The sequence below is a fragment of the Leopardus geoffroyi genome, chromosome A2 (assembly GCF_018350155.1).
Source record: "Leopardus geoffroyi isolate Oge1 chromosome A2, O.geoffroyi_Oge1_pat1.0, whole genome shotgun sequence".
Classification (NCBI taxonomy): domain Eukaryota; kingdom Metazoa; phylum Chordata; class Mammalia; order Carnivora; family Felidae; genus Leopardus; species Leopardus geoffroyi.
The window spans coordinates 2625999-2653916 of NC_059331.1; the positions used below are offsets into that span (position 1 = coordinate 2625999).

General features: G+C 63.0%; 3 protein-coding genes across 12 annotated transcripts in view; 1 reads left to right on the plus strand and 2 right to left on the minus strand.

The window, feature by feature from the left end:
- Positions 1-18526, plus strand: part of NFIC (nuclear factor I C) — a 63534-nt gene extending 45008 nt beyond the window's left edge. For 3 of the 10 annotated variants that reach the window (XM_045491440.1, XM_045491435.1, XM_045491438.1), the window contains exons 6-11: positions 497-621; positions 6940-7065; positions 8758-8942; positions 9615-9762; positions 11748-11833; positions 15975-18526. In XM_045491440.1, coding sequence (XP_045347396.1) covers positions 497-621; positions 6940-7065; positions 8758-8942; positions 9615-9762; positions 11748-11833; positions 15975-15992 — 688 coding nt within the window. In that variant the 3' untranslated portion in view covers positions 15993-18526. The remainder of the gene's footprint in view (positions 1-496; positions 622-6939; positions 7066-8757; positions 8943-9614; positions 9763-11747; positions 11834-15974) is intronic. The other 7 variants (XM_045491442.1, XM_045491436.1, XM_045491441.1 and 4 more) reach the window with 3 other exon arrangements.
- Positions 18527-24779: 6253 nt separating this feature from the next.
- Positions 24780-26725, minus strand: LOC123605090 (small integral membrane protein 24-like). Its single transcript, XM_045491448.1, has 3 exons — positions 26162-26725; positions 25964-26075; positions 24780-25351 (listed from the first exon to the last, which is right to left on the minus strand). Exons 1-3 carry the CDS (start codon positions 26433-26435, stop codon positions 25225-25227), a joined length of 513 nt encoding a protein of 170 aa, XP_045347404.1. The 5' UTR covers positions 26436-26725; the 3' UTR covers positions 24780-25224.
- A 779-nt stretch (positions 26726-27504) lies between these two features.
- Positions 27505-27918, minus strand: part of LOC123605091 (small integral membrane protein 24-like) — a 5006-nt gene continuing 4592 nt past the window's right edge. The window contains exon 4 of the mRNA XM_045491450.1: positions 27505-27918. This exon is cut by the window's right edge and continues 173 nt beyond it. The gene's annotated coding sequence lies outside the window, so the exon portion shown is untranslated.

Here is a 27918-nt window from a genome sequence, read left to right on the forward strand (position 1 = left end):
CCCAAGTGCTCCTTTCCCCAGCCCTGATACCCCACCCAGGGCTCCCATAGCCTTGAGTCCTATCAGCCCACCCCCCGAGACTCCACGGGAATAGCCACTGGTTCTTGCGGAGATACGCTGGGTAACCTTGAGCCGGTCACAGCGCTTGCGTGGATTTCCGCCATCTGTAAAATGGGATCATAGTCCTACCGGGTTGTTCTGAGGTTTACGGTAGGCCGAGTGTTTATCCAGGGTTTTGGTGCGCAGCCTGCCAGCCGACCGTCTGCGCTCGGCCGAGTGCCTCACTGCCTCTGGCCCCGGGCGTCCCATCCGAGCGATGGGCAGGTTGAGACAGGTGCTCCCGGAACCGGCTGAAAGTCCGCGGGAACCTCGACGTCTCGCGATAGCACCCTCGCCGCCCTGCCCCCTACGGAGCGGAAGTCAGCCCCAACTGCCCCCGCCACACCCTCGCGTCGCCGTGGTAACCGGCCTGCGCTCTGTTTCCCTCGCCCTTTAGGAGCAAGCGGCACAAATCGGGCTCGATGGAGGAAGACGTGGACACGAGCCCCGGCGGCGATTACTACACCTCGCCCAGCTCTCCCACGAGTAGCAGCCGCAACTGGACGGAGGACATGGAAGGAGGTGGGGCTGGCAGTGGGGGCGGAGCGGGCCTCGGGGCCGGGCTTACCGCGGCGGGGACTACATATTCCGGCAGGCACTGCGCCGGCGCCAGGGTGCGGGAAGCCCTGGGGCTGGGGCCGCGGGGCCTCCTGGGAATTGTAGTCGCGCGGGTCGCTCGCCGCTGGGAAGTCCGGACTCACGTTCCCGGAGCTTCTGGGTTCCGTCGGGGCCGGGGAGGGCGGAGACTGTCCCTCCCGCGGCTTTCCTGCCCTCTGCCCGGTGCAGCCTGGTCCTCGTGGGGCTCCCGGACCTGCGGCGTGGACTCGGTGGCGCTTCTGATCGGCAGCGCGCTTCTTCCCGGGGTCCGCCCTACGCTCTCATCTGGAGGGTCCCCGCTGGTGGGTCCCGAGCTGTAGCATGCCCCGTCGCAGGGGTCCTGCGGATCTTCCGAGATTCCCGTCTCTACGGGCTCTGAGCCTCCTTTTCGGGGAGAGGCTGGCCTCTCACCCGTCTGCCTTTTTAGGGCCTTCCCCAGAACGGGTCCTGTTCTGCAGGGGCGGCATTGCCACGGGCTCCCCAGCGGCCTCCCCCGAAGATCTCCGTTCCTTGGGGTCCTCGTCTCCACCGCGGTTCTCCTCCGGAGAACCCGAGTTTCTGCTCTCCCGCGGGCTGTCCTCGGGGCTGCTCGGGGACACTCTGCTCAGGGGGGCCCACAAGCTTGCCTTGCCCTGGGCTGGGTGTCCCTGGAAATGCAAAAGTCCCCAGCGGAGTCTGTGTCCCAGAATTTAGAAACGTCCCTCAGTCCAGACCCTTACCCCTTAAAAAGGGTTCACCCCGCGGATTACCCAATGGTTGCCAGCGTGGACTCGGGCCCACCGGCCAGTACAGCCTCTGGTGACCGCACTGCTCTGAGCCTCCGGTTCCTCATCTGTAAAATGGGGTTAATATCTGCACCGCCCTCTAAGGTTGTGGGGATTAAGTGAGTTAATACGTGCGGTGTCCCTAAAACAGGCCTGGCGCATAGTACACACCCAGTAAACCCGAGGATTTGTTTGCTTGCCCCCTGCTTTTTGGTCCCTACTCCCTATTCCCGAAGGGCCAGCTTTCTTTTTTTTTTTTTCAACGTTTATTTATTTTTTGGGGACAGAGAGAGACAGAGCATGAACGGGGAAGGGGCAGAGAGAGAGGGAGACACAGAATCGGAAACAGGCTCCAGGCTCTGAGCCATCAGCCCAGAGCCCGACGCGGGGCTCGAACTCACGGGCCGCGAGATCGTGACCTGGCTGAAGTCGGACGCTTAACCGACTGCGCCACCCAGGCGCCCCAGGGCCAGCTTTCTTACAAAGGTCTGTCTACACGAAGACCATACCTACAGGATTCCTGGAAAGCATTACAGTTAAGAGGGCAGGTTTAAGTGTCAGAGACACCTGGGTTTGAAATCCAGGTCTGCCATTGGCTCGCTGTGTGGGCTGTGTAACTTTGGGCAGGTGACTTGACTTCTCTGAACCTCAGTTTTCTTATCTTCAAAATGGGATTGATGAGATAACTCTTCTTTCCTGGAGCTGGGAGGAGGAAATGGTAGAAGGCGCATAAAGCAGCCACCTGGCACACGATGAGTGCCCAGGACACAAGAGAGTTCGTTGTCTTTATAAAATCCCCGTGTCTGTGAATGAGTCTCTGTCATGTCTGGTTGTGACATTTGAGCCCCAATGGCCCTCCCTCTTCCATTGTGTTGGCTCCCAGGGCAGGTACCTCACCTTGGGAGGATGTGTCTCCCTAGGAGGCTCTAATTTGTGGGTCAAAGTGTCTCCATGGTTCTCTCTCCCTGTGGGTTCCCCCACTTCTGACAGGTTTGCCTCTGTAAAGATCCTGTATTTAATAAGCTTTAAGTTCGATTGTGAGAAACAGAAACCCCAAAAGGACAGTGCATTTCTCTCCAAAGTAAACGTCCAGCCATCAGCAACCCTGAGACTTAGGCTCCCGCCTTTAGCTCCAGTGAATATGGAACATTTTTTTAAATATTTTTTTAAACTTTATTTTTTTAGAGAGAGAGAGGGAGACAAAGCTCGATTGGGGGAAGGGCAGAGGGAAAGGGGGAGACACAGAATCTGAGGCAGGCTCCAGGCTCTGAACTGTCGGCACAGAGCCCAGTGCGGGGCTGGAACTCGCCAACTGTGAGATCGTGACCTGAGCTGAAGTCGGATGCTTAGCCAACTGAGCCACCCAGGTGCCCCCAAGTGAATATGGCTTTCATTCCCACCTTATGGTCCAAGACGACTGCTGGAGCTCCAGCCCTCATGTCTGCTGTCCAGCCAGCAGGAAAGAAGGGTCAAGTCTGAGCATGTCCTTTCCCTTTAAAAGTAATTCTCAGAGGATGCGCTTACCTCTTCTGCTGATCTCTGGGCCCCTGAGTCGCTCCTAGGGCCACACCCTGCCGCAGGGGCTTCTGGGAAATGTAGTCTTATTTTCGGCAAGTACGTGCCCCTCTCAAATTTAAGGGTTCTGCCACTAAGGAAGAGGGGTAGGGGAGATACTGGGAGACTGTTAACTTCTGCCCTGCCTTTAATGATTGGGAACCCCAGAGCGCTTCTCGTTAACTCTGTGATCGACGGGACCGGCCACATGTAAAGCGTGTACTATTTAGAGGTGGAGGGCAGCTTCCGCGATGTAGCCACAGCAGCCCGGAGAGGAAAAATTATAGCCTTAAGTCTACGCATTAGAAAAAGAGAAAGGATGGAAGCCAAAAAGAAAAACAAAAACCTAGCTTTCAATGCAGGAAGCTGGAAAAGAGAAAATCAATCAATCAAAGGAAGGCAATGTTCGAGAGAGTCACTGGAGCCTGCTGTGAACTTCCTGCCGTGAGCATGAAGCGGCAGCAGTGGGGGTGGACGAGGAGGCAACTCACACCCCCGTCTGGTGTGCCCCACGGAGTCACAGAGCTGAATCTGCCCCTTGTGGTTTCCATTGGTCGCTTCAGGCGACGGCCGACTGGCTCCCTCCTGTGGGGCCCTCAGTGTAACCCCCAGCTGTATGCCAGTCGGCACCCTGCAGGTGAGCCCAGCCTGGTGGGGAAGATAGACTCATCTCTCCCCCTCCTCCCTTCTCTTCCTTTCCTCCCTCCTCTTCCTCTGCCGCCTCCTCCTCCCCTTCCCATGTCCTCTTCCCCCTCCCCCCCAGTCTCCTCCTCTTGGCTTCCTCCAGCTTCCTGTCTAGACAGCCCCCAATTAGCTGCTCATTAAGGGGGTTAAGCTGATTAGAGCACCCCCTCCCTTCCTCTCCTCCCGCCACGAGGGCAGTGTTCCGCTAACACCCGCCTCCCCCGGCATCTGTGCTCCCTTACCTGGGGCGGGGCGGAGGGCTGGGGGATCGGGGCGGCCCCACCTCCCAGGCCTCGCGCCAGACCGAGGCCTTTGCCCTCTCTGTGCCCAGATTGGGAGTGCCTTTTCTCCTCCTGGCCACCTCCTCCCGAGGCCTTCCCTGGTTACCCACCCAAGCAGGCCAGAAAGGGCCCCCTCTGCTCAGCCCCCGGGAGTGCTTTGTTCCTGCTGCTTCTGTGGCCCTCCTGCAGGGGGCGGAGGCACCCAGCCACGCAGGGACCAGCTCCTTCTCTCTCCCCTGTCACATGGGGGGCTCCCCCCACCTCTTGGAACCCGGAGGGCAGGAGGGGCGCAGAGCGAGGCCTGTGGTGTTGGGTTTGAATCCTCTCCCCCGCTTCTTGCCTCTGTGGCCTTGGGCAAGCGACCTCCCGTCCGGCGTCAGTCTCCACATCTGGGAAACAGGGGTGACAACTGTGACCCGCACGGGGCGGGTGTGAGCGTGACACGAGGGCAGGCTCCGATGTGCGCTGCCCCCAGGGGACAGGACAGCTGGGGGAAAGGCCCGCCCGTGGCCTGGGGCCGTGGAGACCCGGGGGCGGACATCATGTGCAGTCACCATGCGCACGGGGGAGGGGTGCGGCTGGGCGAGCACGCGGGCGCACGCGCAGATGGGGCCGCTCGTGGGGTAGGTAGTAGGGTCCGTGCTCCCCCGGCAGGCGCACGCGAGGGACCGAAGGGAGGACACGAGGCAGAGGGTGCAGGCGTGGATGTGCTCGGATGCGGACAGACGCGGTGCCGGGATGGGGACACAGAGGGGTGGGGGTGGGGGGCGCAGAAAGCGGCTCGCACCCGGGGCCGGAGGGCGTACCGGCCTCGTCTTAACCAGACCGCGTGACGGCCTGTCTGTTGAGCCGGGAGGGATGCCCAGACGCGGGGAAGCACACTCAGGGCCTCTAGGGGCCTGCCCCGGAGCGCGAAGGGTGTTCTTTCCTGCAGGGCCCCGGGCCAGGCTCCCCCACTCCCTCCCGCCTGCCCCGGTTCCCCCAGGCCCCATCTCAGGAAGCTCTAGAAGGGCCTGCGGAGATGCGGCTGGGGGGCAGGGTCCAGCCAGGCTATTTGCATCCAGGACAGGCTGTTCTAGGAAATCCTCCTCAGTGAGCCTCCGCCGGCCCTAACCTCATTCCCACCAGGCCCAGTGCCAGCAGGGAGCTGTCGCCCCTGCCGCACGCACCCACATATGCACATGTGCGCACGCGCACGCACGTGCACGCGCACGCCGCCTGCAGGGCTGACCCCCCCCCCCCCCCACCTCGCAACCTGCCGGCCATCCTGGGTCCCACCGGCTCCCGTCCCCCGGGACGGCCTGGGCTCCCGGCTCCAGAGGCGACACTTGGCTGCCAGGCCTCTTGGGCCTGCTGACCCAGGGCCCCGGACACACTCACTCCCAGCACCGTGTGTGTTTGGGGCTATGAGGGCAGCAGGGTTTGTGACACAAAAGCAGCTGACTTCCCCGGTGGCCCTGGGGCGGCTGGTTCCCACATCTGTATCACCACCAGCAGGACCCAGCATTGAGGCCGAGAGAACACGGTTGGGGACAAGGCTGGGGGCGGGGGGCCAGGACATGGGCGGCGGGAGACCCCCACGCCTGCGACAGCAAGCCTCAGAGACGGGCCGTGACTCTCACCAGGGTGACTCTGCCAGGGGACGGCAGCGGCTGTCACATCGGGGGGCCCCTGGCATGGGGGGCCCGGGGCACCTCCACAGAGAGTGACCCTCCCCGACGTCAGCGGTGCTGGGTGGGAGGGCACACCCCTCACCATGTGCGGGTCCACTGTGGGCCTCGGTGGGTGCGTTTCAGTCTAAAACTTTTTTCTCCTGCAATTTATTTATGTATTTGTTTGTTTGTTTATTTGTGAGAGCGCCCGCGCGTGAGCGGGGGAAGGGCAGGGGGAGAGCGAGAAAGAGAATCCCAAGCAGGCCCCCCGCTTGGCACAGAGCCCAGTGTGAGGCTCGATCCCACGACCCTGAGATCGTGACCTGAGCTGAAATCAAGAGTCAGACGCTCAACCGGCTGAGCCCCCCGGGGGCCCCTAAAATACATTCCGAAGTGATTTCTAAACATGCCCGTCGGCAGGCCCCACTGCACCGAGATTCCGGTCGCCCTGGGGGAGCCGGGCCCGGGACTCTACCCCGATTCCTCCCCAGCTCTCCCGTCTGGAGGCTGGCAGGGGCGGGGCGCGGGGAGGAGGGGCGGGGGCTCCCCTGAGTCTTGAGGGCCAGCCCGTGCCCCTCACCGGGATGGCTGTCCCCTCCACGACAACAGGGACTCCTGTGCCGCGGTCTCTGTGGAGACCTGTGGGTCCTGTGCACCCTTGGCACACCATTCATTCGTTCATTCATTCATTCATTCATTCATTCATGGAGGAAGGTGCCAGAGGTTGAGCCGGAGGCCGGTAGGGTCCCTGAGGGCCACAGCCGCCCCGGGCAGCCGGCAGCCCATGTGAGGCCCGTCCACACAGGACACTCCGAACGGGTCAGTGAGCCAGACCCTGGTCTAACGGCTACAGGGGTTCTATCCCATTTTATCCTCTCGATGGCCCCGCGAGGAAGGTTCTGTTCCCTTACCCCGGTGAGGAGGAGTCTGCGGGCGCAGGGCCACTCTGGGCCTCGTCGGCGTCCTCCCGGCTCACCCCCGCCTATTGGGGCTTTAGGATGGCCCCTCGTCTCTGTCTACCCTGCGGGGTACGGGGTGCCTCCGGAGGGTGGGGCAGCCTGAGCCGTCTCTGTCTCTGGAGGGAGAGAAGGCAGGGGCCAGGCCGTGACGTCAGGGGCCTCTGCTGGCACCAGGCTCCTCGTCCCGTGGGCCCTGTGACCCCGGGGCAGCCCCTCTCTGCTCTGAGCCTCGGTTTGCCCCCCCTGGATGATGGGCTCCCAGCCCCCTCGCCCACGGGTGCTGGCAGGAGGGGGGGGCAGGGGCTCTGACTGCCTGCAGGCCTGTGACCCTCTGGCTCCTCCCACACAGGCATCTCGTCCCCGGTGAAGAAAACAGAGATGGATAAGTCACCTTTCCACAGCCCGTCTCCCCAGGACTCCCCCCGCCTCTCCAGCTTCACCCAGCACCACCGGCCTGTCATTGCCGTGCACAGCGGTGAGCGCGTGGGCCCCAGGCAGGGAGGGGCGGCTGGGCCCTGTGATCAGGCACCCCCCTCCTTGGGCCGGGGAAGTCCCTCTGGCCATCTGACCGTGAGTGCCGGTGCCATAGCCTCCCGGCTGGGCCACAGCACCCAGAGGTGTCATGGTGCGGAGGGCCTGGCCCTGATTCAGGCTCTGAGGCCTCAGTTTCCCCCTCCGTACAGGAGGGAGGTACAGTCTGGGTTTGCCCGTCCCCCCGCTCCCCTTAGCTCACACTCCACCCCCACGGGGTTGGGTGGTCACAGAAGGAGGCAGACCCTCCCGACGCATGGCTGGACACACACAAGGACACACAGGCCATACAGGGGTGCTCCTGGCCACAGGGGCAGGAGGCCTCACGTGCGACAGAGGGAGACGGACTTGAGCAACCACAGGGCACGAGCCGAGCCGGTCACGGTGCGCCTGGCTCTCCTTTGCTCGTCCGTCCACGGGGGCTCATAAACGTCCCCCTCCCAGGGCTGTCTTTCGGGCCGAATGGGCTAATCGCGGTAAGGGCTCGCGTATCGCCTGTCACCCCATTGTCCTGATGGTGACGATTTCGCTGCACCCAAGGGCAGGCACACATACAGGGAGGCAGGCGAGAATCAGAACAGCGCAGTGGTTCGGATCAGGAGTCGGCAGACCAGGCCCGCGGCTGCCTGTTGTTGTAAATAAAGTTTTATTGGTGCACGGCCCTGGCCGTCCATTTGCCTGTGGCAGCTTTCAGACTTCAGCGACAGAGGCAAGTAGCCGCAAGAGACCGTGGGGCCTGAAAAGCCAAGAAGACTTACTCTGGCCAGGAGCTAGAGAGAGGAAGGGGGCGTGAGCTACCTTGGGGGTGACGGAAACGTTCCAGAATTACAAAGCGAATATACTAGAAGTCACCGGATCGTTTAAAAAGAGAAAGCAAGCAAATAACACGCGGGCTCGCCACTCAGCCACGCACAGGAGCGGGGCGCCCCCACCCACTGCCCCGCGGACGGATCCCGACACACGATGCTCAGGGAGGGACCCAGACACGACAGGCCCCCGAGTATCTGAAAGCCGTTTCTGTGAAACATCCAGAACAGGCTCATCCCCGCACAGGAAGGGGGCTCGTGGGGGGAGGAGAGTGTGATGGCTGAAGGGGACGGAGTTGCTTCTCGGGATGATGAAAATGTCCCACGAGCCATCGTAGCAGTGGTTCCACGGTCCCCAATCGTGCCAAAGCCCAGTGAAGTGAATACTTGGAAAGGGTGAACTTTATCTCCAAATTATATCTCCACGGTAAAAACAATAGTGACCACCGGCCCCTTGCAGAAAGAGCCAGCCGAGCCCTGGGTTAGGGTGTGGGCCGTGGGGCCAGACCCTGCCCCGGGTCTGCTGCCTGCTTGCTGTGTGGTCTGGGGGGGGGGGGGGGGGGGGGGGGACGGGCGGAAGGGACGTAACCTCTGACAGCCACCTCATCGTCCGGTTGAATAACAAAACCGGACAAAACCGGGGCGGCAACAGAACGCCGTGAGCTTGTGGTAGAACGTCATCGAATCTGGGCGTGTAAGAGACAACAGGGCCTGGCCGGTGGCAGGGCTCGCTGGGTCCTGCTCCGTTCTTATTGGAGGCACCGGGGCGCAGGGGACCCCCGCACCCCCAGCCGCAGCCTCCAGTGACCGTCCCGTCCTGGTCTCCACAGGGATCGCCCGGAGCCCTCACCCCACCTCGGCCCTGCACTTCCCCACGACCTCCATCCTGCCCCAGACGGCCTCCACCTACTTCCCGCACACGGCCATACGCTACCCACCTCACCTCAACCCCCAGGACCCACTCAAAGATCTCGTGTCGCTGGCCTGCGACCCAGCCAGCCAGCAACCTGGACCGGTGAGTTTGTGGGCGGGGGCGACTCGGGCCTCCCCTCGGCCCCACGGGCCGCCTGCCCACGCGGGGCTCCGGGCGACGTCCCCCGGGGCCCCGGCTGTCACTCAGCCTCCGTGTCGAATGGCCTTGTGGATGACAGGGCCGCCACCCGCCCTCGTCTGAAGCGCCCGGAGCTGGGCCAGGTCAGAACCGAGGCTCTTGCGCGTGTTGGGACCGACGGCGCGTAGCTGGCCCCAAACCCGCCGCGGTCCCGTGGCTGCGGCGCGGGCCCACACTCGCCAAACTCCCGCGGAAGCTTTTGGGGCTCAGAGCGGTTGCGCCTTCCGGAGCTGGGGCCGAGGCGGTTGGCCGCAGGCCTGCCGGTGAAGGAGGCGGGGTGCGTGCGGACCCGGCCGCGAGGCCGGGTGTCGTTTAGGGTGAGGTGGCGTCTCGTGCAAGAAGAGCAGAGGGAAGAGAGCGGCTCGAGGAGGAGACGAGGGGTCCCCGATGCCGCCGCGGGCCTGCGGGCTCAGGCGAGTGGGCACCAGAGGCACCCACCAGACTCGTCCCGGCCCCCCGGCTGGCCCGGTCCGGCCCGGCTGCCCCTCAGGCCCTCCCCCGGCGGGGCCCGCAGACGGCCGCCCGGGGCAGGGGGGCGCCCGCCGCCTTAACCACCTGTCTCTCTGTTCCTCCCAGTTAAATGGAAGTGGTCAGCTCAAAATGTCCAGTCACTGCCTTTCTGCTCAGATGCTGGCGCCCCCGCCCCCTGGGCTGCCGCGGCTGGCGCTCCCCCCTGCCACCAAACCCACCTCCGAGGGAGGAAGCACGTCGCCGACCTCGCCCTGTAAGCACTCGGGAAGCGGTGCCCGTGGCAGGGCGGGCGTCCCTGAGGGGCCCCCTCCCCTCCCCTCCCCGACTGCTGGGGCCCGGGGCTCAGGCCCGGCCTGCCGGGTGCTGGTGAGTTTGGTGGGTGTCCAGACGGAGGCCCACAGGGGCCCAAGGCAGCCTTAGGGAATGGCAGGAGAGGGCCGGGGGGCAGTCTGGGGTCCCCGCGCGCCCGCTCCCGGTGACAAGCGCCCTCCTCTGTGCGACGAGCAGGTGGCCGTAGGCGAAGATCTCAAACTGGCGGCCCTGGGGGCAGAGGGAGCCCCCAGATGCCTTGTGTTTGTGCGAAATGAGAATTTGTCGTTGTCGTAGAATCAGGACAGCTCACTGGAGAATTTCCAGAGTTCTAGACTCTGGGGGGAGAAAGCAGCCGAAATGGGCCCGGCTCCTGCCGGGCGCCCAGGCTGGGCCACGCCTCTAGACGGGACAGCCCCCACCTGACCCCAGAAGGCCTTGAGTTGACTGCCTCGCCTTCTAGAACTTTCCGCGCTCTGGATGCAGTTCCAGTGACAGCTCGCTGGCCCCTCATGCACCGCCAGCCTGGGAGGCGGCTCCCAGAATCGCACTCCCGAGGTCCACCCGTCAACGGTGGCCCTGCACCCAGCCTCTCCCTGGACCCCAGTGCGGGCTGGGGCGGGCCGGGCCGTCCACCCTCCTCCACGCTGCCTCACTCTGGGCCACCGTCCTCTGGGCCATCCCGTGAGGCGGTCTCAGTCGGTGTCCCCGAGCAGATGGTCTCAGAGCCCCCCGACGCCTCAGTCTGGCCCCCACACTGTCTCTGAGCGTCTCTTTCCTTTCCTCCCCAAATGAGGTTCCTCACCCGCCCTGAGCAGGAGGGACTGTGGGTTCACCCCCTTCCCCACATGCGCACCCCCTGCCGCCGGCATCCACCGCCTTGCAGGGGGCCCAGGACAGCTTCGCGTACCGACGGGCTGTCTCCGAACGCCGCGTGCTGCGGAGCGCCGGGTTTGAATCCCGTCTCTGCAGCTCGCTCCCTGTGTGTCTTCGGGGAAGTGCCCTCCCCGCTCTGAGCCTCCGTTTTCTCAGCTGCAGAATGGGACGGTCACAGAGCGCCCCGTCGCAGGGCTGTGGGAGCGAGCCGACGAGATAGATCGGAGAGAACAGTCAGTGCCCCACCAGGCGCAGAGTAGGGAGCAAATACGCGGGGACGGTGACCTCCTTCCCCGTCTGTGCAGTGGGGCTAATGATCCCGTTCGCTAGATCGCGGCCACTGCGGGTTGAGTGGGACTGTGCCCGGTGCCTGGCACAGACCTGGATTCCTCCCCCTTCCCCTGCATGCGGATTTCACCGGCAAGTCCAACCTGCCGCCTCCTCCCGCCAGACCCCCACCCCCCACCCCAGGGCCTCACGCCCCCCCACATACCCCACCCTGGCTGATGCCACCAAGGGACCGTCCCGCCCTCCCCCCCCAGACCCCGGGCAGCCCTGGGCATCGTTTACTTGCCAAGAAAACGTAACCAGTCAGATGAAAGCCTCCGCGGCAACGTGTGCGCGCGCGCGCGCGCGTGTGTGTGCGAGCGCGCGTCTGTGTGTTGCGAACCCCGGCCTTTCCCCCCCGAGCAGCCTCCGAGAGGAAAATTAATAAGTAAAGCGCCCTCAATAATTCATGGCGCCCCACGCGGGCTGCAGGCCGCGGTAGCAGGACCGAAGCACACCCTGAATAATTCACAGGCGGTTTCTGATCATGCATCTCATCTCGTGCCTGCGCTCTCAGCGGATGCCCCGCCCGGGTGACCCCGGGGGCCCGAGACCGTGGGCTTTCCGGGGCTGACCCGGATGGGCTGGGGAGGGCAGCGAGCTTGGAGGCGCCGGGTGCTGGGTGCGAAGGCCCGGCTGTGTGACCCTGGGCAGCGGCCGCCCTCTCTGGGTGCTCCCGCGCAGCCCCCTGCGCTAACGGGCTCTCGGTCTCTCTCCTCCCCGCAGCCTACTCTACGCCCGGCACGCCCCCTGCAAACCGTTCCTTTGTGGGATTAGGACCAAGGGATCCAGCGGGCATTTATCAGGCACAGGTAGGGGCCGAGAGGCCGGCTGGGGCGGGGTAGGGAGGGGCAGGGCAGAGGGGCCTGCCTGGGCACGCAGGGTGCGAGGCAGGCCGGCTGGTCCCATGCCGCCCCTCCAGCTGCACCCCTGGCACGGGAGCCAGCTTCCCATACCCTTCCAGGGCCTCGCGCCCACGCCCCGGAACGTGGTACGGCCCCAGACCCTGTGTGTCACCTCCCAGCGGGAGACACTCACGGCAGAGCTGCTGTGAGGCCGGGCTTTGTTACCGCCCCAGGCCCGTTTGTACAGATGGGAAGACTGAGGCCCGCAGAGGCGAAGGGATCTGCCCAGGATCACACAGCACGTCAGCCCAAGCTTGCAGCCCCCGAGCCTTTGTCCCCGCCCGTGCTGCTGGTCGGAGGGACCATGAGAAAGGAGGGCAGGGGACTCTAGGACTCCGGGGGCAGGTGGGGAACCTGAGGCAGCCCATGGCAGGGGGTGGGGCCTCCCGGGAGAGCGCGTGCACCCCCACCCCAGGCTCCAGTCCCAGAGGTGGAGAGGGGAGCAGCAGGGGCAGAGGCAGCATTGCTCCACGGAGTGGGCGCCAGGGTGGGGAGAGGAGGATGGGCCGGGCCGGGACACGGAGGCTCAGAGAGGAGGAGTGAGTTGCCCGCGGCTGCACAGCCGTGGAGGGCAGAGCCCCAGTGGGTCCGGAACTAAGACCGGTGGCTCCCAGCTTCCCGCAGGGTTGGGGTCTGGGTCTGTGCCGCACGCGGGCTGGGAGTGTGCTGCCAGATGGTGTCTGGGGGTGGTGGCTGGGCCCCGGGGCCCCCACCCCCCAGCGCGTGTTGGGGAGAGGGTTGCAGGATGTCAGGCAGCCCCAGGGCAGCCCCTCCGGTGCCCAGATGCGCAGAGAAAGCAGCCCGGGGCTCCCCAGCATCTCCCAATTGCCGGAATCGCAGAGCGTGGGCATTTGTGGGACCCCAGGGGCCACGTTTGGTTGCTCCCGGGACCGTGGGAGGGTTTCCTGCAGCAGAGTCCATGCGCAGGGACTGAGGGGGACATCGGGTTCCTGGTAGCTACATCCCCCTTCCTCGGCGGAGACCAGAATCGGCCGGGGACCCTCCGGGGCGGACCTGGTTGCTGCTGGCAGCTCACCGGGGCCAGAGTGTATGGAGAGGACCCAGCCACCGCCCTCCCTCCCTGCCCGGGCCTCAGCAGTGAGCGCTCGCCCCTGGCTCTGCTCACCCACTCTGAACCTCCGTCTCTTCCTCTGGCCTTGGACACTTCCCCGGGGGAGAGTCTTGGAAAGGCCCGCAGCCGTCGAAGCTGGACCGGTTTTATCTAGAAAGGGCTCCAAAAGGCAGACGCTGTCCCACATACCTTCCACACCCCGAGTATTAAGTGTTGTGCCTTGCTCAGAGTCACCCAGCAAGCTGGGGTGACTCCAGGACTCCCCGCTTTGAGTTTGGGGTACCCCGTGGGCCACCCTCTCTAAGCCCTGGCGTGGATACTCCCACCCCCCAGGGCTCTGGAACCCATGCATTTCCTCGCCGCCCCCCACCCCACATCCCCGATGGGAGGGGGGGGAAACGTCCTGATTTCTTCAGAAACCAAAGGTAGTAAAAATGACAAGGAGGAGGCCTTGCCTGCTTAACCCTTCCCCAGGTCCCCACCCCCCTGCCGCACCTCTCCATTATCGACCGCCACACGGGGGTCCACCCCAGCAGACATCCTAGAAGAGGAGGGAAACCGAGGCAGACCAGGGCAGTACTTTGGTTCTGCGTGCTTCTCGTTTCCCCCTGTGGTCCAGTGGGGCCCAGACTGCTAGGAACCTGGGGGAGGGGGCCTCCAAGGCCCTGCCTGGGGAGGGAGGGGTTGGAGCTGGTGCAGAAGTGGCTGGCAGGAGAGAAGGATCAGGGTCCCCGGGCAGGGGACTTGGCCCCGACAAAGGCTAGAAACGCCAGAGAAGCAGCTTGAAGGTGGGGTTTGTCCTGAGGGCCGTGGGGAGCCATGGAAGGGTTGAGAGTGAGGGAGGGGCACAACCAGATCTGAGAACGAGAAAGAACTTTCGGAGGCTGGCATTGGTGGGGGGGTGGGGGGCACGGAAGGGAGATGTCAGATTGATGGGAGACTCCCAAGGGAGCCTGGGTTGTAGAAGAGGTGAGGCCTGAGTCCGGGTGAACGGGAGGGCATCCCTGGGAGAGACCCCCCTGCCCGCGCTGCTGTTGGCTGGACCACAGATCTGTGGACTGGGGGCACCCCAGTTCCCTGGGGGTCAGGTGCCCCTCTCTGCTCCCTGCAGACCCTGAAGGGAAGGAAGGGCGGGGAGGAGGAAACCATGAGACCGTGTTCCCCACTCTCGGAGCCCCTGTGCAAAGGGCTCAGAGCTCAGAGGCCTCTCATTTCTGACCCAGTCAGCACTTCTGCGTCTGCCTTCATTACTCCTGGGAGGTTTGCTTTCCTCTGCCTCCCCCCCCACCCTGATCAATATCCCCCTCCCCCATCAGTGCCCCTCCCCCATCAGTGTCCCTCCCCCAGGTCAATATCCCCTTCCCCATCAATATTTCTCCCTGATTAACATCTGCTCCCCCATCTATGCCCCTCCCACATTGGTGCCCCTCCCCCCGGTCAGTTCAACTGATCGCCCTCTGGTCAATTACCTTCCTTCACCTCCCACATAAATCCCCCCAGTCCTGAGCCATCTATCACTTTTTTGGTCCCCAGATTGGGGCTCCGCAGACCCTGATACCTCTGCCCCCTCCCCGATGTGATGGGGTCCCCCCTCCAGCATTTCACACCAGGATCCTTTCTGCCCAGAAGCACATGACACCCGTCCAGCAGATAGATGAGCCAAGGACCAGAGGGGTTAAGCCTCGTGCCAGAGCCGCCCTGGCAGCTCCAGCCAGGCCCGGGGGGGGGGAGTCCGCAGCCGGGACCTCACCCCCGGTTCCTCACCTCGGTCCCCCAGTCAGCGGAAGAGGAGGATGTTAAGTTACTGGGACCAGAGGCCTGGGAGGGAGGAGGGAGGAAGGGAGGAAGGGCCAAGGGGAGGCCACCATGGGGGAGGGTCACGCCCAGAGTCTGTCTGGTTGCCAACAGAAACCAGACATGAGGTAATGGCCAAGATGAACTTGAACTTGGCTGGAGGTGGGGGGCTGGGAGCCATGGCGCCAGTTCATTGGGATGGCCCACAGGGCGGCCTGGTTAGAGGGGCACGATTGATTTACAGCAGGGGTGGGGGGGCAGCGCTACTCAGCATCAGTTGGGGGGGGGGGGGAGTCCCCAGGCCGGCCCCAGGCAGGTGCAGTCGATGCATTTCCAGGGGGAAGGGTCTGTTCCCCGCGACTTCCCTGTGGAGACCAGGACTGGAGCTGTCCCCGATCCCGAGCCTCAGTACCACACCCCCCCCCCCCCTTGTAAAGTGGAAGTCATGGCCCCTCAGCGGCCAGGCCAGAGGTCCGACCTGGGCAGGGGAGGAGTGGGGGCTGGAACCACACAGGCCCCAGCCTCGGTTCCACTTTGGTGCTCCCACGCTGGTGGACTTAGGCAAACGGCTTGACTTCTCTGGGCCCCTGTCTTCTTCACTTTGAAACGGGGTGGCGGCGAGGGTGGGGGCAGTGTTTGTTTAAAAAAAAAGGAAACGAAAGGAAACAGCCCCGATCGATCGCATGGCCTGGATGTCAGGGGGCACATCCTCTCCCCTCTTCTGTGCTCAGGGCACTGAGGCTCAGAGACCTGGTTCTCAACAAAACCACAGGACGCTCGAATAGATTGACATTGCAGGTAAAGAAAAGATAAAAAACCAATCAGTTAAAAGAAAACCGTTGTAGCAGTAAGTATATTCTGCAAGCCGCATGTTACGCGTGCCGGAAGCTTTCTCTGGGGCTTCTCCAGAATTCAGATTTCACTGGGCATCCTGTATTTTGTGTAGCAGCCTTGCTCTGGGGCAGGCACTCGCCCAGGGTCACCCAGCAGGTTATGACAGGTCCGGGATAAGGGAGGCGGGGTCACAGGTCACAGGGAGGTGGCTGTGGGCAGTGGCCAGCGAGGTCAACAGGAGAGTCTGACCCCATCTCTCTCTCCCCCTCTCTCTCTCTCTCTCTCTCTCTCTCTCTCCCCCCCCCCCCCCCCCCCTTCTCTCTCTCTGTGTCCCTGTCGGGCACCCAGTCCTGGTATCTGGGATAAGAAAGATTTCTTCCCACGCCCTGCTCCTCCGTCGCGGGAATCCCAGGGGGCCGCACAGCCGGCCCCTGGCCCACGTTTTCAGTGGAAAGTTACAGCAAGCAAGAACACCCCGCCGACTCCCAGCCTGGCCGAAAAGACAAAACAGGCACATAACGTACACACAGGAGGAAAACAAGCAAAAAGGAAAAAAAGGCAAAAAAAAAAAAAAAAAAAAGACAAACGGAAAAAAAAAAAAAAAAAAAAAAACCAACCATAAAAATCAACCCACCCAGCCAAGAAGACAAAAGGTGAAGACAGCAACCGTTCAGACTCTCGGGACGCCACCGCCGGACCAGAGGGCCAGGCCCAGCCACCGCTCGGAGGTCGGGGCGTCTTCCTAAGTTATTCATCTCCTCTGGCTGCTGCTCCGGAAGGTCGGGCGCCCGCTCCCCGCCTCCGCCCAGGACCAGGTGAGCGCGGCCTGGTGCCCCTGCCCAGGCCCCACGGGGCAGGACACCCAGCCAGGCCACCTCTGCCCGCTGTGGGCCGGGCCTCCGCCGAGTGGGGACGCAGGCGCTGTGGGGACGGTGGGGGGCCGGCGAGGACCCCAGCCGCAGGCAGCAGAGGCCGCCCTGGAGGCCCGGGCGGGCAGGGAAGCGACGAGGGCAGAAGAGGGTTGTGGGGAGACCCTGCGTGTCTCGGGGGGACTGGGATGCGCGGCAGAAGCTTTCTCCGGAGCGTCCTGCCCCGACGCGTGCACGCGCCCGGCTGGGCTCGCTGGGGACTTGGTCTTTCAGCCCCAGGCCTGCCCTGTTTGGGAGGAGAAGTCTCTATGCAATTGACCCCCAGCTCCACCCCTCGGCATTGGAGGCCACCCCACCCCGCACCCCGCCGCCGGCCCTGCTCCACACGCCCCCGGGGAGGGACCCACGTTGCACACACTGTAAGAAATGCACTTTCTGAGGAAGGGGCTGGGGCGCGTGGAGAGACCCAGAGCTCCCCGGGAGGGGACACCTGTCTGGAGCCCCCCCCCCCCCCGCCGCCACGTAGCCCACGGAGGTGGGAGGTGAGAGCGAGTGGTTTAAGTGCCTGATTCCCACCGCCCGCCCCCCTTTGTCCAGCTGGGATGCGAAATGGCCGGGGGCCCCTTCCATTCCCTCCCACAGCCCGGCTGCCTCCAGTCACTGACCCTCATTGCTGTGCCCCCCTCAGAGCTAGAGAGATGGGACTCCCCCCACCCCCCCCACCCCACCCACGGTCGGCCCAAGGGGCAGAGCTGGGCGTCCCTCAAGCCCTGCTGCGCTCGGGCACAGGGGTGGGATCTGGGGAGCCAGCGGGCCCTCCCTCGCCTCCTCTGCCAGTGCCTTACATCCTGGAGCGACACCCCCTCCCTGGTGCCTCCCGGCCCAAAGGGGGACCACGGTTTGCACTTTCAACTTCCCCCCGCCGAAGTGGGGCGCAGCCAGGGAGGTGCATTGTGGCCGGGCCCCCACAAGGAAAGTAGGCCGGTCACTGTAGTCCACGTAGGCCTGGATGGGGTCGGGGAGGGGGGGGGTTTCTGGCCAGGGGAGGGAGGGGCCGGCGCCTAGGGGGGTCCCCTGTAGCCATGTAGGGGACCCCCCATCCGCTAAACGTTTTCCGTTGAGCCGCTCCAAAAACACTAAGCTGGGGACACCGGGTGCCCCCCAGCCCCGGCTCCCTGGCCCCACCCCACCTCCAGCCCGGGATGGCCATCTTGGGTGGGGGGCCTGGGAGGGGGTGTTAGGTGTTCCCGGGTCACCAGGCCCAGACACAGGGGCCCCTCCCATCCCGTCCCAGGCCCAGCTGGCCTCCTCCATGCCTGGCCCTGGGGGAAACCTCCCCCACCGCAGCCCCCCACCCCCCGCCTGGGCCAAAGCCATCGCCCTGGGGAGGGCCTCCACAGCACCTGCGCCCAGCCTGGCCCTTCTCCCCCTCTCCCGTGCCCCAGGCCTGGCCAGCCTCTCCCACCTCCCCAGAAACTGGACTTTCCTCCCAAACCAGCCCAAGGGGCTTGGCAAACCCACTCGACCATAGAGAGAAAGACCCGTCCCCACCAACCCCCCTCCCATCGTCCAGAGGCTTCCAAGAGCCCTTGGTCCGTCCGTCTGTCCCCAGGGCCCCCTCCACCGGGTGGCCGTAGGGGACCAAAGCATGGGCCGCTCTCCGGGAGGGCAGGAGGGGGTGGGTCGTGCAGTTGGGGTATCCGGAAGCTTCTCAGCCGGGAACCTTAGGGTGCGGGTAGGCAGGGTAGGGGAGGGGCGCCTGGCACCCCCCAGCTACCTAACTTTGCATGGTGCTTAGTCGGGGATTCCTGTGACCTGGCTCCTGAAGTCAGCTCGCTGTGGCTGACACTGCATGGCAAATGATACTTGGCTCTGTCTCCCCCCCCCCGCCCCCCCAGCCCCCCCCACCCTCCAACACTACCCCCCTCCTCTTTAAAAAAAAAAAAAAGATACAAAAAAAAAAACCTTAAAAAAACTCCATGTTTCCTAATTTGCACGGAATTTTCTACCACATGATGTGCCTTGCCTTCCGAAGATAAGTATTACCTTTAAACAATATCAGCGCACAGGTAGCCGCATGTTCTGCTCGTGTAGTTAAAAAAAAAAAACAAAAAAAAAAAGACAAAACAATGACATGAAATAAAGAATAAAAATTGAAGAGGGATGTATTTCTATTTGTAAAAAAAAAAAGAAAAAAGAAAAAAAAAAAAAAACGAAGAAGAATTAAAAAAAAAAAAAAAGCAAAATCACACGCTAAAGAAAGCAATCCACAGAATAATCGCCCCACGGTCCGCACCCCCCCACCCCCGGCTCCGCGTCTCCTGCCGCATTGGGGGTGCTCGCTGGTGCTTTGCCACCCCCAGCCCCACCCCTGGGCTCCAGGGGGGTCATTTCCGAGTCCCCTGCCCACAGCAGCAGCGGACAGACCTCAGGGGTGCACCCTGGCCCCCCCCGGCCAGCGGTGTCCCCATGGGGTGGCCATCCTGCCCACAGCCAGACTTCATCCCACCTCTCCTGCAGGCTGGCGATCCCCCCCCCCCGCCCCCCGGCTCAGGGTCCCATTGCCACCCCACCCCCGAGGCCCCCCTCCAGCCCCCCAGGCACCCCTTCCTTGTTGCCAAAGGACTCGCCGGCCCCCCCATCCCTGGAGACTGGCCTTGGGCGGCCTTTCCCGTCCTGCCCTCTCCCCCCCCACCCCCCCAGCCCCAGCACCCAGTTCTGTGTCTTCCAGCCGTGACTGTGGAAGGTATTTGGTATGAAGCAAACAGAAAACAGAAGCCAAACCCAATATATGCAATATCTGTCTGTCTGTACCTGACTTCCTTTCCTTCCCTTCGCTTCCTTCCTTTCTTTTCCTTTCTTTCTTGTTGTCTTCAGTTTCCCTTGCTCTTTACTCAACCAAAGCTGAGACAGTGGCAGACTGAGGGTGTCAGAGGGCTGAGTTTCTCAACCTCCGGCCCCCACCTGAGCCCACCGCGCATCTCCCGAGGGGACACAGCAGGCAGATGGCCCCCATTCGTTGACCTGCTGCCCCCCCCCCCCCCAGAGCGGTGGGGGCGGGGGGCCCGCAGGCCGGCCCTGGCTTCATCCACCGTCAGAACTCATACCATGTCCTGTTGCAAAAAGACACCTCAGCGGGTCCCAGGGGGCAGGTGGCGGTCTCAGTGGCCGAAACACTGCCCCTAAGATCTGTCCTTAGGTCCGAGGGCCCGAGGCCACGCGTGTCCGTGTTCATGCGGCTGATTTCTGGTTTTTATTCCCCTCCCCCCAGAACTGGGGAGCAGCCACTGGAGAGTCCCTACCGGGACCCCACCCCGAGGGCTTCTCGGGGACCCCGTGGTCCCCCCCCACGGTCCCTTCGCAGCCCGCCCCGCCTGACCCCAAGTTCCAGCCGTGCTGTAGAAAAGAACCGGGAGGCCTCCCGAGTACATACAGGTGGCCCCCCCGTCCTCTCTTGGACGAGGACCTGGAATACCGACCAGGTGGAGGGGGAGGTGTGGAGAGGCGAGCAGTCCCGGGCCCGTCCAGCCGAGGAGAAAGGGGGTCGGGGGTCCCCGGGCCCAGGTCCGGGCCGCAGGCTCCTGCCGAGTTCTGAGCCCAGACCTCCACCCGTGAGCTAGACAATCAGACCCAAGAGGAACCCCGGAGCAGACGTGGGGGGCAGCCGCACCCCCCCAGGCAGCAGACAATTCCAGCCTCAGCCCCACACATCCCCGTCTCTGTTCTGGAACCTTCTGTCTGTCCCCAGGGACAGCAGCCGTTAGGCAGGAGCCTGGGGCCAGAAGCAGCAAGCCCAGGCCCCTGCAGGATAGACCGCGCAGGCCCCCTCCCCGCTCTGGCGTCCCCCACGGTACTTTGGACTTTTTTCTCATTAATACGGATCATACGGTGGCTACTTTTCATTTGGGCCTGGATTCCCTCTCTGAGACCCTGGTTTTCGCTTTCTTTTTGGAGGGTGTTGGGAGGGAGATTCCAGACATACATCCTCAAGTCTGGCTTCCTCCCATCTTTCCCCATCTCTGCCCCTCGGGACGCCTCCTGAGAGTCCCCCCTCCAAACTGACACAGCCTCTCCCATCCGGCCAGCCCTCCCGAAGCATCTCGGAGCGTGTGGGGACCCCTGAGCTGGCCCACCCCCACCCCCAGGCGAGGCAGGGACACAGACCCAAAGCCGTACCAGTGGGACTTGTTGCCATACCAAAACAGCCTTTTCCCAAGCAGTGCCTCACACGTCTGCTGGTGTGGCTTTGGGGTTCTCCTCCCCTGTTCCCCAGGGCCGCCCCCCCCCAGGCCTCAGGAAAGAGGAGGCGGGATCCAACAGGAGTTAGGGCTCTGGGAGAGGAAGGAAGTCACTCCCCGCCCCAAGCTACCGCCCTCCCCACAGCCCTCCATTCACACCTCCTGGCTACCAGGGGACCCACTGGAAGGGGACAGGGGGCTGTGTCCCAGCCCCCTCCGGCCAGGAACCCCCGGTCCACTCCCCCAATGCATCGACCCCCCACCCCCCACCCCCATCGTGGGTCCCAGTCAGGCCTCTAAAACCAAAGTCCCTTCAAATCCGGGGGTCCTGGCCTCTGCCCCCAGCCTCCTGCCCTCCCACCCCCAGGACCCCGCATGGGGGAAAGACGAGAGAGTCTGAGGGACAGAGCACAGCACAGGGGAGACAGGGAGGAAGGAGAGAGACCCACTTGACTCTGAAGTTCCTTTCTTTTCTTTCCTTTTCTTTCCCTCCTTTCTCTCTTTTAAAAACTTTTTGGTGGTTGTTGCTGTTCGTTTTCTTTTCCTCCAAGATATTTTTTGAGGTTCCCCCCCCCATTTTGTATTTTACTGATATTACCAGGATAGTTTACTCTGTTTCTCGCTTCCTGCTTGCCACACACACCAGATCTCACACACACACACACACACACATACACACACGCGCGTGCGCACGCTATGTTCATGAACCCAAGTTGGGAGAAGCCTCGGGCTGGGTCTGCCGCCCCCCCTCTCCCTCCCCAGGTGGGGACGGGGGACATCTAGGCGGACCTGGCCAACTCCTCCCTTGCCCGGCTCACCCGCCTGCCCCCTCCTCACATCATACTCTGATCATAACCTTGTATATTACGCAGTCATTTCGGGTTTTGCAGACGCGCCTACCTAAGTACCATTTACAGAAAGTGACTCTGGCTGTTACTATTTCGTTTGTTTGTTTCCCTATGCAAAAAAAAAAAAAAAAAAAAAAAAATGAAAAAAGGGGGGGTTCCATAAAAGATTCAATAAAAAGCAAAAAAAAAAAAAAAAAAAGAAGAGAAAAAGAAAAAATGTATAAAAATTAAACAAGCTTAAGCTTCGACTCTTTCTGACTGTCTCGGGTCCTTTCTGTGCTGAGTGTGGGCCGTTCTGTGCCGGAATGAAGGGCAGACGCCGGGCCAGTGGCCTCAGGAAGCAGGGACCCCAGCACTTCGGAGAATCGGGCAGGTGTTCTGAGGTCTTTAGATCCAGTGTCCCCCAGAGACACTCCACAGTGTCTGGAGACATTCGTTGACGGGGGGGGGGGGGGCACGGCTGCTGTTCAGCCCCCCACATTGCCTGGGACGCCCCCGACAGAGAGTGATCTGGGTCCAGATCCTTCCTTGCACAGTCCCTAGTGGCTCCAGTGGTCTCCCACTCCCAGGATGGGCCACTTCACCCCCCCCCCCAAGCCTTTGCCCTGCTGATCTGCTCTCTGCAGCCTCCCCTCCCTACGCAGACCCTTCAGGTCCTCTTCCTCCGGGAGGCCTGCCCGGGTTTCCCCCACCGGTCTCGGATTCCCCCAGGGTCTTCAGCCAACAAACTCCGTGGTTATCTAGGGAGCACCTGCTCTGTGCCAGGAATCTCCGCCTCCCCCCCCCCCCCCCTCCACCGGCTCCCAGGACAGAAGGTGGCACACAGACGATGCTCCATAACATGCAAGATGCGTTCCCTCTCTTTTTCCACCTGTCAAAGTCCCATTCATTCAGCAAAGATTTCCGGAGCATCTGCTGAGTACCAAGTACTGGGGACACGGCACGGAACGAAACGCCCAAAATAACCTGCCTTCATAGCCGTTCCGGCTCCAAGTTGCGGAGATGCAGGGTAAACAATAAAAATCAGCGAGATATATATCGGAGGAGGTAGGTGCCAAAGAAGTCAAGGAAAGGAAGGGAAGGGAGAGTGGGTCTCACATGAGGAGGTAACATCTAAACAAAGACCTGAACAGAAGGAGGGAAACAGCCCTCTGAAAATCTGACAGATGAGTGTTTCAGGCAGAGGGCACAGTCTGTGCAAAGGCCCTGGGGTAGGACCCCGCCTGGCGTGTTGGAGGAACATCCAGGAGACCGCTGTGGCTGAAGCAGAGGGAGGGACTGAGGAAGGAGGGGAAGGGACAGGGCAGGTCCCGCATGCAGGGTCTTCTGGACCACCGCCAGGACTTGGGCTTTTCCTCCAGGAAGGTGGGAGCCCTGGAGGGCTGTGGGCAGAGGAGGGTGGGACTTCACTCGGTTCCAACACCCTCTCATCCAGGGGGCCTCCCCCACCTGCCTGGGCAAAGCCCCCGTTCACCCTCCGAGCTCCCAGCCCCCAGCCCCCAGTCTGTCCCACCCTGGCCCTGGTCACACAGGGCTGGCAGTGCTCGTGTCCGGTTCTTCCCCAACCCCAGTAGCCATGGGGGCTTCCCAAAGGCTGGGGGCAGATAGGAGCGAGGCTGTGGGGGCACAGGAGCATTGCAGCTGTGAGGGGCAGTCACTTCCCTTTCTTGGGGGGGCTGGGATCTCCGAGTCATTGCCCCTCATCCTACGCCCCCATTCCAAGTCCCCCAGAGACCTCCAAGAGCCCCCCAGTTTGGGCAACCAGAGCTTTCCGCTGCACAGGCTCCTTCCATACTCCAACAGACCTACCCGGGAGGGATGATTACATCCCTTTTTACTGATGGGGAAACTGAGGCATAGAGAGAGGACACACAAAGGGACCAGGCACAGTGCCCCTACACTCCACGCAGATGCACGGCCCCACGCCGCCAACCAGATAGGAACAGACGACAGTCGTCGAGGGGGGGGGGGGCCCGAGGCAGCCCAGACCCCACCTCTTCCCGTCCCCTGCCCCATCTTGGACGGGGCTGGGTGCTTCTGCCCTCGGCAGCAAGGTTCTGGCGCCCCCTCGTGGACGGGACGGGGAGCTGGACCCAGAAGCCAGTCTTGGGCGCAGGCGTGGCAGGCAGCCCCCAGCCACCTGCGTCCTCACCCCCACCCTGCAGCCCAGCCCCTCCCCGCAACGAGAAAGGGGACCCTAGCAGGAGCTTCTTTTGCGGGATGAAGGTTCAGCCTGTTGTGGGGGCTCAGACAGCGTTGGGGGTCATTTGGGGTAGGGCTCATGCGGGATGGGGGCTCGACCCCCATCAACCAGAGGTGGGGGGGGTCAGTCTGGAGCTCAGCCCAGGGTGGGGGCGCTCAGCCGGGGTCGGGGGTCACTCAGGGCTGTGGGACTTCACCAGGGGTGTGGGGCTCAACCCAGAGTGGGAGGTCAACCGGGCTTGGGGTCCTCAGACCCGAGGTCAGGGCTCCGCTATTTAGTGGGGGGGGGGGGGGGGATCTCCAGGAAAGCGTCTGTGGTTTCGGACGTTGGCCCCTGAGGTGATGCAGTTCTTGGCTTTGGGGGGAGGGGAGCTGTCCCAACACTGCAGGCTGTTCGCCGTCCCCTGGGCCCCCAACTAAATGCCATACAAGGGACGCGGGCTGGCGACAGCAACAAAACGCTCCCCGCCCCAGTTCCAGACGCCCCTAGAGGAGAAGTCCCGCCCCTGCGGAAGGGGAGGAGCCTACACGGCCCCGCCCTTCTCGCGACCTCTCCGACCTCCGCTCCGCCCCCACCCGGAACCCCCGGATCGTCCGGACCCCAGAGCCGCAGTCTGGGTGCTCACGCTGTGGCCTTCTAGATCCCCCAAGCCTGTTCGAGGACGGCCGTGCGCCCGGCCCCATCCGCGCCGTTTCAGCATCACAAAAAGCTGGCATTTATTAGACACCTTTTGGGTTCCGGGTTCTGTGCCCAGGATTTTTGTGGACATCATTTCACTTCGTCCTCATGACAACTTATAAAGGATCAAGTTATTTTCCTCCCCCCCCCCGCCCCCTTTTACGGGACAGGACACTGAGGCACAGAGACGTTAAGTTACATGCTTAGGGCCACACAGCAAGGACGGAGCCGCGGAGGAGGGCAGGGCAGGAAGGGGGGGTGATGACGCCGCGTCTCCTCCCAGCCTCGGCACCGGCACGCAGTCCCAGCTGGGGGGGGGGGGGGGACAGTGACCAGAAACTCGGCACACGGTGGGAGGGGCGCTCGGCTCCCAGGAAACCGCCCTGCGCTCCGCATCGGCTCGAAGTTCTTGCCCAGAAGCAGCAGAAGCGAGATTGCAGGAGGACTGGACCGGGCCTGGGCCCTGCAAACACCGGAGAGCCAACTGCACGGTTTCTGCCCCACGTCCCTCTTGCCGGTGAAAAAGGGGGCTGGGGCAGGATGTGCTGGGGAAGGGGACGCAGAAACACCCAGGTAAACGCAAAGAAGCCTCCCAGAGGGACTTGGGGTGGGTCCTGAGCGCTCCTCATTCAGGGACCCTTCACCCCGAACCCCCCATGGGATAATTCCCCTGGCCCCAGGACCAGGACTTTGCTTGCAGAGTGCAGAGCGGGCACTGGGGCAGCCCTGGAGGCCTGCCTGGAGGAGGCAGGCGAGGAAGCTTCATTTGGAGGAGCTCGCCACTCCTTCATGGTTTGGAGGCACCTCTCTCTCCTCCAGCTCCAGCCCCTGGTCACCCTCTGCTTCTTCCTCCTCCTTTCTCACACCCCCCACGTCCTCCTCTTTGTTGCTGTGGAAACGAGAAGGGTCCAGAACACCTCATTTAATAAGGACTTCCAGCGCTCCCGGCCTCTTGCGATTCTCCCAGAACCTCCCAAACCCCCATGCTTTGTTGTTCCCATCGTACACAAGGGGTGCTGAGGCTCGGACAGGTTAGGACCCTTGCCGGAGCCCCCCCCCCCCCCCCGTGAGCTACAGGAGCCTCAACCGTCCTGAGTCTCAGAACTGCAGGTGCCCCAACAGGCAGAGAGCCACGGAGACGGGTGCGTGGATGGGTGGCTAGGTGAATGAGTGGCTGGGTGACAGAACAATAGAAGGCCACGTGGGTGGGCGGGGGGGACAGGTGGACGGTCGCACGGGTGGATGGAGGCAGCAGCGATGGGGGCTGGATACACCCGTCTCGGGGAAGCCTCCTCGTTTTCAGGTGAGTAGTCAGGAGGGAAGTCCGTGAGGTTGTGGGAGGCCCCATCGGTTCTGAGTCCAAGAACCGCCCCCCCCCCCCCCCGGCCCTGCCCTGCCTGCCTCCTCCGAGGCTCTGGGAGGAGAGGGGAGAGACTCCCCGGGGGGGGGGGGCCGGTGGTTCGGCAGGGGAGGGGGGGGCTCAGGCTCAAAGGGGGCCCACCTGTCGCGGGGCTCTCTGCACCAGACGGCGTAGACCACGGCGAAGACGAAGGTGAGGAAGAGGGCGGCCAGCGCGGCCCCCAGCCCCACCAGCCACGGCTTCCTCTGGGCCACTGCGGGCGGGGCGGGGCAGGGTCAGAGGCTGGGCCACCGGGGTCGGGACTCCCTTCCCACCTCCTCTCCCTCCCAGAGGCCTTACAGGGCTGTGCCTGAACCAGGCATGGGACCAGAGCTTCCAGAAGGGAGACCCGGCCAGTGGTCATCCAGAACCTGTCCATCCTTGTGGGTCTGTCCTCGCCTCTCTCCAGTAGGTTCTGGGGTGCCACCCCCCCCCCCCCCCCGCCGAGAGGAGGAAGTGGCCTGCCCAGGATACCCCAGGGCAAGGTGTGGCCGGTGTGGCCGGAAGTGGGGGGTGGGGCCCCCTTCTCTGGATTCAGGGCCTGCCGGGGAAGGGGCCTCAGGGTCCCAGGCATCCCAGCACCCTGTCTCCCTGAGGACCCCCCCCCACCGGACCCCCTCACTCCCTACATCCAGAGCCGAGGTGGGGGTGGGGGGAGAGGCTGAGGAGAGGTGGGGAACTCCTTCCCCAAACACCTACTGTGTGCCAGCACCTGCAAGGGTTCTTAACCCCTGGCACCTCCTTTGTGCCTGATGTCTTGTCCCCAGGTTGCAGAATTGCGTCTGGCATTCCAGAGGGACACGGTTGTCCCAGCTAGGAAGCACAGCCTGGAACGAGCACCCCACACCCCAACCCTCCCCGTCCTAGGACCTTCATCTCCGAGTGTGACCTTAGCTAGAGCCTACAAACTCCCTCATCCCTTGCGTGGCCTGGACTTCCATCCCTGCTCTGCCAACAGCAGCCAGCGACACCTGGCCGGCGACATCTGTCTCTCTGTGCTTCGGTATTTTCCGCTGGAAAATGGGACAGATCGCGTACTGCTGACCGAGGATGAAGTTGCTAGGGGTTCTCTGGGAGCATCTCTCAGGGCGTTTATTACCTTGATTTTCTTTATGGCTTTTCCGCCCCCTGCTGGACGGTCCTGGAAGTGTTCTTGCACAGAGGCTCCCCGCCTTCTGGGCCGCATCCCACCAACCCCAGCTACGGGCCCCAGAACCGATCCGGGATGCCGGCCTTTATCAAGGTCCCCATTAAGAAATAGTTAACGTCCAGGACAAGGCCCAGGGCCCGGAGAGGCAGAGGTGAGAGAGGAAGCTGGAAACTGGGCGGAGGAAGCACTGTCCCTTCCCAGGACAGCAGGGAACCCTGGGCACCTGCAGCCTCCCAGACCCAGTTGCCCAGAATGGAGCCACGTGACCCCGGGGGGTGGAGGAGCGGCGATTTCCCAGGATACGGCTCTCTGGGGGCTCAAAGTCCAGGGCTCAGGGCAGCAAACTCGAGATTGCACGGAGATTGTGCAGGGTGCCGGGGCGTCTGGGCACGGGGCAACTTGCTGTTCCGTACCCGCACAGGCATTGGCCCCGACCCCCAAAGCCGCCTCCCCCAGGGGGAAACTGAGTCCCAAGAGACAACAGGGGCCCTTCTGGAGGGCTCTTATCAATTCTTTAATGCAGGTCCCCAGAAGGCAGCCCCGGCCCCGTGCTGGTCCCGGGGCGGAGAGGGACGGGGGAGGTTCTGGACAACAGATATCAGGGAGAGGGAAAAGAAATCAGGCAGTGGGTAGAAGTAGGTGGGGCCAGGAGATGGCAGAGGGCTTGGGGGTTTCTCCACAACCAAGAATGTGCTCCAAGTCCAGGAGTCACTAGGCAGACACATCAGGAAGGAGGGCGGATAAAGCCCACGCGTGTCGCGCACGGAGAGCCCTCCCTGAGGGGCAGGGCGAGTTCCACCGGTCTTCTTTCTGGGAGTGGTGTTCTCAACTCCACGTGGATTGTCGGGGTGGCTTCACATCCAGGTCATTGCTTGTGTGGTGTGGAAGGGGTACCTCTGGGGGGCTG